At 40.4% G+C, this 11,387-nt stretch overlaps 1 protein-coding gene across 1 annotated transcript; it reads left to right on the top strand.

Annotated features, from left to right (window-relative positions):
* Positions 1–2,993: 2,993 nt before the first annotated feature.
* Egr (TNF superfamily member 12 eiger) lies at positions 2,994–11,341 on the top strand. The gene is made up of 4 exons (XM_076776969.1): positions 2,994–5,359; positions 7,683–8,245; positions 8,563–9,025; positions 9,413–11,341. Exons 1-4 carry the CDS (start codon positions 4,994–4,996, stop codon positions 9,611–9,613), a joined length of 1,593 nt encoding a protein of 530 aa, XP_076633084.1. The 5' UTR covers positions 2,994–4,993; the 3' UTR covers positions 9,614–11,341.
* Positions 11,342–11,387: the final 46 nt, after the last annotated feature.

Raw genomic sequence — 11,387 nt, 5'->3', positions numbered from 1 at the left:
AATGCGAAATTTTCAATAACGATTTCATGAAGCAGTTTACACGCTCATGAACGTCGAATGCCTGCACGTTGCTTTCGCAACGAACGTCTCATTATCAGAAATTCCACAATTGCGATCGTAATTAGTCATCGCGCGCGATAATGGCTCCTGCACGTGCTTTAAACGGTACAATCGTAGCTTCTCGTGCGACGACCGTGTAGGAAGACGAAAATTCGTGATCTGGATCAATTTACGGTTTTATGAACACGAAGCGTGCGGCGCTAGCTTGCTGCCAATTATTTCATTCAGCCTTTCTCCGCAGTTTCGTGGGCGCTGCCTACTCGTCGTTTCCATGACTTTCTTGCGAGTTCGTCAGTTACGCATACGAACATTTATAACTACTACAAAAATTGTACCACTTGTTTTTTTACGTATATTCATTATTTAGAATGTTTTGTCTATGTACAAACACAGAACGAAATTAATAGCATAAAGAAAAGTCTTTGTCGTAAACTTGTAAAGTACATAAATTTTCAAATTTGCACGACATTACGAGAGTCCGAAAGTTTCCGAGAAACAATTGTCATGGCATATGGTAGGTCAAGAGACAAACAATGTCAACCACCGACAACACCCACGTATTATCATAGGCGATGCTACGAGCAATAACCTGCGTCAATTTTCTCGCATGAGTAACGATCGTTTTAAACTAGCTACACTTTAGACTTATAATACGAACCAGATACATTGAAAGTAATGTGGCAGATGCGATGACGAGTTCGCAAAACATCGATCGACGCCACTGCATCAATTCAGAGCGACGGAACTATGTGGCTAAATATAGGAACGATATGTAATGCAACAAAAAGGAAAGAAATTTCGGCGCGCTATAAGCACGCGTGCCAACTCGAGACACCCGTTCGTCCCAACAAATGGTATTCCACTGTACTTTGAAAGCTCATTGCACCGTATCGATTCTTCTCGAATTTTACCGAACTCTGTTTCTATGAATCCTATAAATGCTCGTAGTTTGACGAGTCTGCGTACTAAAGGAGTAAAGATGCTCGACAATGGAAACTTGACGCTCGAAGGAGCGCCTATTACGAGAAAATCAAGGACAGTGTTCTTGGAAGTGACGTCCGTTCGAGGATAAAAAGTCGAAACTGTTAAGTAAATAAGGAACCGCTGGCGCGCCATACAGACTGTTCCAGAAATATACAGGGTGTTCGGCCACCCCTAGGAAAAATTTTAATGGGGAATTCTAGAGGCCAAAATAAGACGAAAATCAAGAATACCAATTTGTTGATGGAAGCTTCGTTAAAAAGTTATTAACAATTAAATTCAAAAATTTCAAATCGTTCTGGAAAAATTATTTTCGGTTGCGGGGGTCAATTACAAGCATTTTTTGTCAAAAGACATACCCCCAAAATCCTACGCAGTTTCGTAGAAGGTGCGAAATTTTTCGACAAAATTAAAAAATTTCGAATCGTTCTAAAAAAATTATTTTCAATTGCGAGGGTCATTTACAATAATTTTTTGTGAACAGACATACCCCCGAAATCTTACCCATTTTCTAGAAAAAAATTCGAGAAGGTGTGAAATCTTTCGACGGAAAAAGAAAATTTCAAATCGTTTTGGAAAAATTATTTTCGGTTGCGGGGGTTAATTACAATCATTTTTGGTCATTACATATAACCCCGAAATCCTACGCACTTTCGAGAAAAAAATTCCTTACCGAAAATCTAATTTGGCGCCTAAATTTGTCGACGAAAAAAAAGTTTCAAATCGTTCTGGAAAAATTATTTTCGGTTGCTAGGGTCAATTATAATTGTTTTTGGTGAATAGACATACCCACGAAATCCTAACCATTTTCGAGAAAAAAATTCGAGTAGGTATTGAAATTTTTTGATGAAATTAAAAAATTTCAAATCGTTCTGGAAAAAATTTGTCTCTGACGCGCCATATTACGCAAATCGATTTAGATATTCAAAAGTATTCCTATTTCGCCTGATTTACAACGTTATACGGCACGTTCGAATGCCTCGGCTGCACGTGGCAACCTAACCACAACTACTGCAACGTCTTCGACTGTTTTATAAATAAGCCGTATATCATAAATGAAATCGTTACTTTCGAACGTGTTAATTCATTCGTTTGATCCAATCCGTTTAATCGCCTTCTTACAAGTTAAATTACGTGCTTTCGTTCGCTTGTTAATATTGCGCCGTAATGCATGCTGTGACTCTAGAAGCGAGGATGTTTGGACGGCCACCGTTAACCGTGTTTCTCACCGATCGCGCGCGTTCCACGAAAGGATCCAGCGACGTGGAATTTTATCGTCACTGATGTCAGCGCTCGTGTTATGTTATTGTTCTTGCACCGGAAGGTATCTCCGATTCGGAATGCTTTCGGTTGACGTTCAGAGCAGCCCGAATTTGATACGAGGTTAGTCCTGGAACTCTCACTTCCTGCGAAATGGTCCCGTGAGAACAGACGGAATGGAATTTCTCCGAGAAACATCGGTTCGTCGAAAATCGTAAGACAGGGAAGTGTCTCTCGACGAATAAATCTAATAGCGAGAGTTATTTCGTTAGTGAAACAATTCTTTACATTTACTGTTTTTAAGAAAACAACGCCCCCTCGATAAATGTCTAGTTGCCCCTCTGGTTGGCAGTGTGAAACAAGCATTTGCGTCTTGGCGGGAAAAGCAACGGTTCGTGTTTGTGGATTGATTTTTATGGGCATTCGTTACACCGTAATCCTTTTCTCGTGGCAGGTGTAATCGAAGATGGCGTGACAAGGACGCTGCCGATCTATTTGTTGATCCATTTGCGTCATGCTAACTATTCTCTGTACGCATTACTAAATTTTTTCCCCGTGACTTTAGTCGGCTAAATAAAAATTCGTGTACCGTTTACGTTATTAAAAAATCTGAATGTTCAAAACTCTTTTAAACATTCATAAATACCAGAGGGGGGGGGGAGGGTGAAGTTGACTGCTAGCCTTGAACAATCTTGGTCAACCTTGAATTGTAGATTATTCCATTAATTACAAGTCTCTGTTAGAAAATAAATAAAATATACCGTCCTATTTAAAAGACAAACAAAATGATGATTTTTAAATAAAAGAGTTATCCACACATGTATGTATAAATTATTAGAAATGACGTCGTGATCGCAGGTATTCAAAAGTACGTGTCATTTCTTTCATCGTGCTATTCTCTAGATATGAAATTTCAAATTTTTGGTCGTAAAGTTTCAACGAACGTGCGAATTCCATTCGTGGAATTTCTTGAAAATTACGTCAAACTTCAGGACATTGAAGATTCGTGTTGCTTTTTCTGTCATTATCTTCGATACATATGAATTTATTTCTAATTAATTAATATTGATACAATCAAGTTTGTGTCCAAATTTGAAACTTATTTTAATTGATACATGGTATTTTTTTCTAACAAAAAAAATTTGGTAATATTTTAATTCTTGACGAAATAGGTACTTCGTAGAAAGAAAAAGAAAAACCACTAAGAATTCTGAATTTCGAGAGTTTCATGATCGAGTGTCACAAATCTAAAAATCAGGTTTCAACCCAGTTTTGTAGGTTATCTGCACGTATCATTCGAAGAAAATGCCCGTCACTGGTTCCGTATCGTTGCCCAAGAAACTCGATTAATTTGCAACTGTATACGATATTGTGCGTCTATAAATACGATATCAAATAACACGGAACATGATCCGTGAAACAAATCAAATCAGACCATTAATTCAGAAGTTTATTGTCAGCAATTGCAACAAGCGAACGAATGCTTAACGATAATTTCTTTATATTTCGTCGATAGAAATGGAATAAGTAATAGTCGTCGGAAAAAGTAATAAAACCTAATGGAAATTATGATTTTTAAAGAAACGATACTGTCGAATTTGTTTAGAATAAAAACGCACGAACTTTTCGTTCGATGCAATACATCTTCGCGACAGATCGCCGAATTCACGCCGCTGACGAGACTCAGAAGCGAGGCGCTGCTGTGATAAACACGAACGCGTTCCGTGCGGCCAAGTCAGTACGTTCGTGTCTTTGGGACACGCTGGACGCTTCTTCTTTTCCTCCTGGTGTCCGAGTAGCACGGGACGCGAGATACAAAACGGTGCCTCCGTCCGTTCCGCTCTTATTCGATTTATTATACGAACGTTCCAACAATCACTGTCCAGCGCTATCGATTAAATCGAACAACGTCGTTTTTTCTCGAATTGCAATTGCTACTAAATTTCGTCAGTGTATCGATAGAATAGAAAAAGACCAGACAAGATTGCGTGCAGGTCGCACAGAGCAACGGGCGAGTAAGAAAAGTAGAAGGATACTAGGAACAATTGGTTGGAGGGGTTGACGGACAGAGGTAAGGGGCTAAAAGGGTCGAACCTTCAATGTTCTTGGCTGCGGTCCTGCTCCCAGTTCTCCGAAGGGGAAAAAACCTACCGGACTGGTTTTAAAGAGGGCCAGGAGATCAGTATGCGGGACATTTAACGTCTTGATTCGTCGCGAGCCTAGGAAATTGTGCAAGCAGGTGAACAACCGGCTACCGCGATCAAACGAAGAATATTTACGTTGGATTCGGTGTACGACTATCGTCGTGTTTCCTCCGTGACACTGAACCTGAACGGGAATAAAGAAACCTTGAATCGAAATCGTTCTCGCAGTCGCTGCTGTTCCGTTTAGCGATTGTGTCATACGAGTGGGGGGACGAAGAGATGCCAAAGCGCAGATGACATCGGCGAATCGCTCTTCCAAGACGCGATGAGCGTCGATCACGAATCGACGAGCGACCACGAGTCGTGAGATTTTCTGATCCCAGCGATGGGCGCCGTGAACGTAAACAAACTCGATTCTCGTACTTTCCGAGCACAATAATCTTAACAGAGACTAAAGTACCTGCGCTCGACGGTGTTCTCGAACGAAATTCAACGTGTCGTTTGAGGGGATTTCCGATCGAACGTCGTGCGTGTTTATTCCGGTCGAAATGACTACTGTGTCGCCCAAAGGTGAGACGAAAGTCGCGAAGATTAAACAGAAGCTGATGAACGACGTACACGCGAAGGAGGAAACACGCTCCTTCTTAAGTTTCTCCAGAGAGAACTTGAGCATCTCGCAGTCCGAGCTGGAGCAAGGCTTTAACAAGCACCGTTTCCGGCCTAATAGGAACACTATACTGAGCGTCGCTGCTCTGGTGATTGCTTTCCTGTGTCTGGGCTTGGAAACGTGGAAACTGCGTTGCTCACTGGTCAACGCGCGCGAGATCCAAGAGTTGAAACGCGATGTCGATAGTCTGAAGCATCAGTTTCTAGAGGAGGATCTCTTGTACGAGCTGAGAACTTTCGAGGAGCAGGTGAGTCGTTACTATTCAAAATTTTGTTGACCCTTAATCTTTAAAGAAATCAAATTGTTCAATAAACTAAGTGATAATATTAAATACAAATAAAATTTGAGGTTATGAATATACAGGGTGTTCGGCCAACCCTGGGAGAAATTTTAATGGGAGATTCTAGAGGCCAAAATAAGACGAAAATCAAGAATACCAATTTGTTGATGGAGGCTTCCTTAAAAAGTTATTAACAATTAAATTCAAAAATTTCAACTCGTTCTGGAAAAATTATTTTCGGTTGCGGGGGTCAATTATAATCATTTTTGGTGAATACACATACCTTCGAAATCCTATCCGCTTTCTAGAAAAAAATTCGAGAAAGTGTGAAATTTTTCGACGGAAAAAAAATTTTTCAAATCATTCTAAAAAAATTATTTTCGGTTGCGGGGGTTAATTGCAATCATTTTTGGTGAATACACATACCCCCGAAATCCTACCCATTTTCTAGAAAAAAATTCGAGAAGATTCGAAATTTTTCGACAAAATTAAAAAATTTCAAATCGTTCTGGAAAAATTATTTTCAATTGCGAGGGTCATTTACAATAATTTTTTGTGAACAGACATATCCCCGAAATCTTACCCATTTTCTAGAAAAAAATTCAGTACGGGCGGAACTTTAAACGTTAATAACTTTTTAACAAAGCCTCCATCAACAAATTGGTATTCTTGATTTTCGTCTTATTTTAGCCTCTAGAATCCCCTATTAGAATTTTTCCCAGGGATGGCCGAACATCCTGTATACGGTTACTAACGTTTCCTCGATTTATATATTTAACTATGTATACAATATATGTACATATTCACGCGTTATAAAGTGTATCGATTGCTGACACAGCAAGGAAAAAGATAAAAGGGAAAGAAATATAGATAGCAAACGAAGAGGTATTCAGAAACGCGGGAAGACTCGGAGAAAGTAGGGGGTGGGGGGTTAAGTGAGGGTTTGTAAGGGCTCGGTCGCCAAACAGTGTATAACGGTTAATTCCGAACGAAAACCTTGAGGTAGAAAGTCGAAAGTAAGAATAAAATATGATATAACGCGTCCTTTGGCCCAAACGTTAGGCAGACCAAAGTTCCAACCTTTGTTGGGGGAAAGAATTTCCTGAGAGATGGAAATTCCTGTCTATTTGCTCTCAGGGCGATTTACTATTCGCGAGGAACGTCGTAGAAGCTGGGACGGTCGTCGTTACTAAACGCTTCATTGGCTGATTCATCAGCCGCTCAGACATCAATTTATATCAATAACTTGATGGTAATTTGCATCGTTAACGGTCACGATTGCGAGAGTGGGTAAACGTTGAAGTGAATGAACTACGTGTTAGCGTGTTGGAGGTGCGAAGTATGAATTGTTACGGTCAGAACGATAGAGATAGAGCACACGTTAGGAGGTTATGCATTCGATTGTAAATGACGTTACGTGTATCGGGATGTATTCAGGTCTCGGGCCATTCTTCACGCGTAGCTTTTGTGCTCGGGAAGGCACGTGGCGCCAATATTTCCGAGATGATGCGAAGGACCGGTTCTGTCGGAGAACTGCCCCTCCATTTACACATACTAATGCACAGGCACGCGTATGTGAACTTGGATGCTTCGGACAGCTTCGGGGATTAAATAAAGAAAGCGAATGCGTGTCTTTCTTTGTCATTCTCGAATCATCCCCAGTCAGTACACGAACCTTGAGGTTAGGTTTAGTACAATATTTAGCTGCACCTAATCTCTGTATATTTTGTGCGACAAAGACATAGAATAAACGAGTACAATATAAAAGTGTGCACGAATCGAATCGTGTAGCGAAGAAGAATAATTTCAAAGTTAGATGCAGTAGACGTTAGATCAAAGTACGCGATGTGTTTAAATCGCGGTCATGCGCCGAGGCTCAAGATAAGTATTAATTACGAGATAGCCGCGCGTTACTTTCTACACGACGATATTTCATAACAAACAGAAAAATAGAGTCATCGCTCGGAACGAATTACACTAGAGGTCAGAGATAAACGCAGGTCACGTGTCTGCGTTTGATTACAAAACGGTTCGATGACCCAGATAAACTTGCACGTGTAGAATGTCGCTTGATGTACGAACGTCATCGTGAATTATGCGATTCACCGTGAAATTATAATGTTTCGAAGTATCGTTTGCGCTACACTGACGCACATTGACGGTTTCAACCAGCGATTTGCTATGCTTTGAATAGAAACGTAACAAATTGTTATAGTTCTTTTCTAACAGATCTCCGTCGATTCGAAGGCGTTAGTTTATTACTATAAATCATTTTTTTTCCCCCCCATAGTTGTACAAAGGTGATTCCAGTGACGACGACAGCGCCGACTATACCGACTATACCGAATATACCGACGACGATAGTTCGTCGTCTCACGACTATTTGGTCGATTACGATACTTCGTCCACCTACAGTGCACGATCGTCCGACATCCCCGATTCTTTGTCGACGATCGCGCCTCTACCGACTTCACCTGAGCCGAGCTCCGACAAGGCTATGATGGAATTCTTGGAATTGTTGGACGCGGTGCGCGAGACTGAGGCCAGACATCGCCAGGAATTGAAGAAAAACGTGCAAGAAAACCATAAGAACGTCGAGAAGGAGCGACACCTGGAGGAACACGCGAAAAAAGTTACCGAGGAGAAGGTCGAGGCGCAGAAGAACAACACTAAACAGAAACGAGACGTTCCTGGCACGGTTAGTTCGAGGGATCGCCTATCGGAATGGAGGGCGTTTTACAAACGCAAACGTTCCATCGGTGAGCACAAACACGGCTCGAGGAGGCTGATCGCGTCTGGTTCCAGCTCGCGTGAGAGTTCGGAGGACAGGACTGTCGGAGACAAACATGACACGTGAGTTGCGTGCTTCGTTTGACTTTTTGCACTCGGAGACTTTTCTCTGATTATACCTTTTATTAGGCTTTTCTTATACTAGGTGTATACTGTTATCATTATTATTACTATTACTGCGCCATTATTAGAAATTCAACGGCTTAATATCAATTAATGTAAATTGAAAAAAAAGAACTCAAGAACCACCGAATTACGTAGACAGTTTGAAGCAGTAGATCGCGCTTGCACGCGTCTCGGTTAACCGTCGTTAAGTGGTCGCGGGCAGCGTGTAAGAGGAGAACGTGACTCGAGCGTTTCCGCTTCTTTGTCTTGTTCAGGTCGGTCGATGTTCGGGGCAGGCATCCTCCGAAGAAATATTACACCCACTCGGTCTTGGACGATGTTCGTGGTTCCCTTGTCGCCGATGGGAACGATTCGGAGGGCCGGAGCGCGGAACGTCAGTCGAAGAAGTCCCCGCGTAGGCTTCGAAAGAATTTGCACGGCTCGAAACAAATCTTGGCCGCCCATTACGGGGCCGATAAACACCTGATAGGGAGGAGGAGGAACGACACCGGAAGTTCGAGAGTCCGCCACGAGGACAGGGTGTTCAAGGCGTGGCGAGCGAGCGATTGGGTGGAGGGTCTTCGCATGGATCAACACTTCGACATGAAAGACAACGGAAGTCTCGTGATAAGTAAAGACGGCTTGTACCTGGTGTACGCGCAGATTCATTACATGGACGAGCACTTCGAGGCTGGATTTCACCTAGAGGTGAACAATCGACCGATCTTGCAGTGCATGGTAAGCGACATGTCTTGATCAACACGTTCACTGTCCGGTCTATTAGCGGCGTATCCAAAAGCATGGTGCCTATGGCCCGTATACGGGTCACAAACAGTGAACGTGTTAATTAATAAGAATACTCGATAGAAATATTTTCTTAATCACAATACGCACTTCCCCCCATGAACAAAATATTTTCCTTGTATCACAGGGTTAAATAATTTAGACTAACCAACTTAACAAGTATTTATTAACGAAGAGAAAAGATTAGATGATTCCTAAAAGTTTAATATCAGATTTCAGAATAACAAAGATAAACATATATTTAACCGTTTCGTTTCCCTGGCTCGCCCACGCGAATATAAATGGACCTTCGTAGAAAGAAACGAAAATTTTATTTTCTAGAATTATAATTCGGGCAGGGATAAGGACTTCAGTCAGTCTTGCTTCTCGGCCCAGGTGACGCGTTTGAGCAAAAATGACATTTTGGTATTGAAGGAAGTGGGTAGTTCGTCAAGGTATGCCCTCCTCGAAGCGGAGAAGAGCTTCCTGGGGCTGGTGAGACTCGGGGACGCTAAAACATTGCCGTTTTTCACGTCCCAGTGATTCGAATTTGCAGTTCGTTGCATTTCCCGCGATTAGATCGCGACGCGAAGTTGGCTGGACGTTTTAACACAGTGACTGCTATTTACCAACGACGACATCGTAGAAAATTCAACCGGCGCCCGTGACTATCAACTTTTAGAAGGTCGGCCATTTTTCAATAAAATCGTTTCAATTTTTTATCGAGAACTCGACAGGATTATCTTGTTACCGCCAAACTGGAACAGTTTAATAAATTTTGAGCGAAATAAGTCGCTCAATTTTTTTTAGTAGCTATAAATATTCGTATATGTAATTAACACTAGATTTACGGACTGAGTCGATTTGGGAAAAATTTTAATGGGGGATTCTAGAGGCCAAAATAACACGAAAATCAAGAATACCAATTTGTTGATGAAGACTTCGTTAAACAGTTATTAACGTTTAAAGTTCCAACCGTACTGAATTTTTTTCTCGAAAATGCGCAGGATTTCGGGGGTAGGTCTATTCACCAAAAATGATTGTAATTGACCCCCGCAACCGAAAATAATTTTTCTAGAACGATTTGAAATTTTTGAATTTTGTCGAAAAATTTCACACCTTCTCGAATTTTTTTCTAGAAAGTGGGTAGGATTTTGGGTGTATGTCTATTCACCAAAAATGATTGTAATTGACCCCCAAAACAGAAAATAATTTTTTTAGAACGATTTGAAAAATTTTTTTTCGTCGAAAAATATAGGCACCTACCCCCTGTCGATTTTCCTTAAAAATTCGTTTTTCATTTTTAGTAACTTTGTTTGACGCCCTACAGAAAAGTTGTCTAATATATAATAAGTTGTCTAATGAACAGAGCGTTTTTAGTGAAATAATATAATTTTATAAAATCAATTTTTTGTCAAATAATTTGGTCCACCAAGTTAATTTCGATATTTATTTGTAAAAGGTATTTCAATTGATATTTATTTTACATCTAATTACGTAGGGTTGCCATCGTTGGAAAAAATCAGAAAAAGTTTCTTTTGCTAAATGTATTTTAAAAACACAGTGTATATCTAAAAAATGTTTTCATTGAAATTTTTAATAATAAATCTTTTATTTAAATTGATTTGGAACCATTCTTTTTGCAAACAACTTGAATTTTGTTGTACGAGTCAAATTGGCTCGTTTCAGTAAAAATAGGTATATAATCAACATCCGTAAATCTAGTGTTAAGTACCGTGCCAATACTTACGTCCAGCACTGTACGTGTATAGCAAGTATTACGGGCACCAACGTACGGCCTTTTTTCCCTAATTAGGAAGTAAATAATAATCGACTAAGGAGAAAGTGATTTATTAACTACGAATACGTGTAAATTCCGCCTGCTGATTTTAGATTAATACACAGGGCAATTAAGAGCAACGATAGAAAGTTCGTAGGAATATTGCACGCGTCGGAATGAAGAAAATAATTTGCAAGCATTTCTACGGTTAACGTAAAGTAATTTATTTCAGCGACACTGTAAACTGGTTTCTTCAGTTGTGTCGTACGGTTCAGTGGAAATAGACACGCGTTAACTTAATCAATTACGGTACTGTTTCCATCCACGAACGCGATACTAGTGTAAATAACATATTTGTATTTTGTTAATGAGTAATTTTGTAAGCTATCGTCGACTTTTTACAATCCAAAGAGAAAGAGAGAGAGAATGAGAGAGAGAGAAAGAGAGAGTGAAATTCAACAAATCGATTTTGTAATAGATTTATCTGAAACTAAAATAAACACTTTGCGCAGACTTGTTCTGCTATTAATCCACCGA

The sequence above is a fragment of the Colletes latitarsis genome, chromosome 11 (assembly GCF_051014445.1).
Source record: "Colletes latitarsis isolate SP2378_abdomen chromosome 11, iyColLati1, whole genome shotgun sequence".
Classification (NCBI taxonomy): Eukaryota; Metazoa; Arthropoda; class Insecta; order Hymenoptera; family Colletidae; genus Colletes; species Colletes latitarsis.
The sequence above is the reverse complement of the archived record's forward strand: the minus strand, read 5'-3'. Positions and strand labels throughout refer to the sequence as shown.

Excerpts from the sequence above, each read along its gene's own strand:
- Egr (XM_076776969.1), top strand. The coding sequence starts at position 4,994 with ATGACTACTGTGTCGCCCAAAGGTGAGACGAAAGTCGCGAAGATTAAA. Across the intron at positions 5,360-7,682 it reads TGAGAACTTTCGAGGAGCAG|TTGTACAAAGGTGATTCCAG; the intron begins GTGAGTCGTTAC and ends TCCCCCCCATAG. Across the intron at positions 9,026-9,412 it reads GACCGATCTTGCAGTGCATG|AATTATAATTCGGGCAGGGA; the intron begins GTAAGCGACATG and ends TTTATTTTCTAG.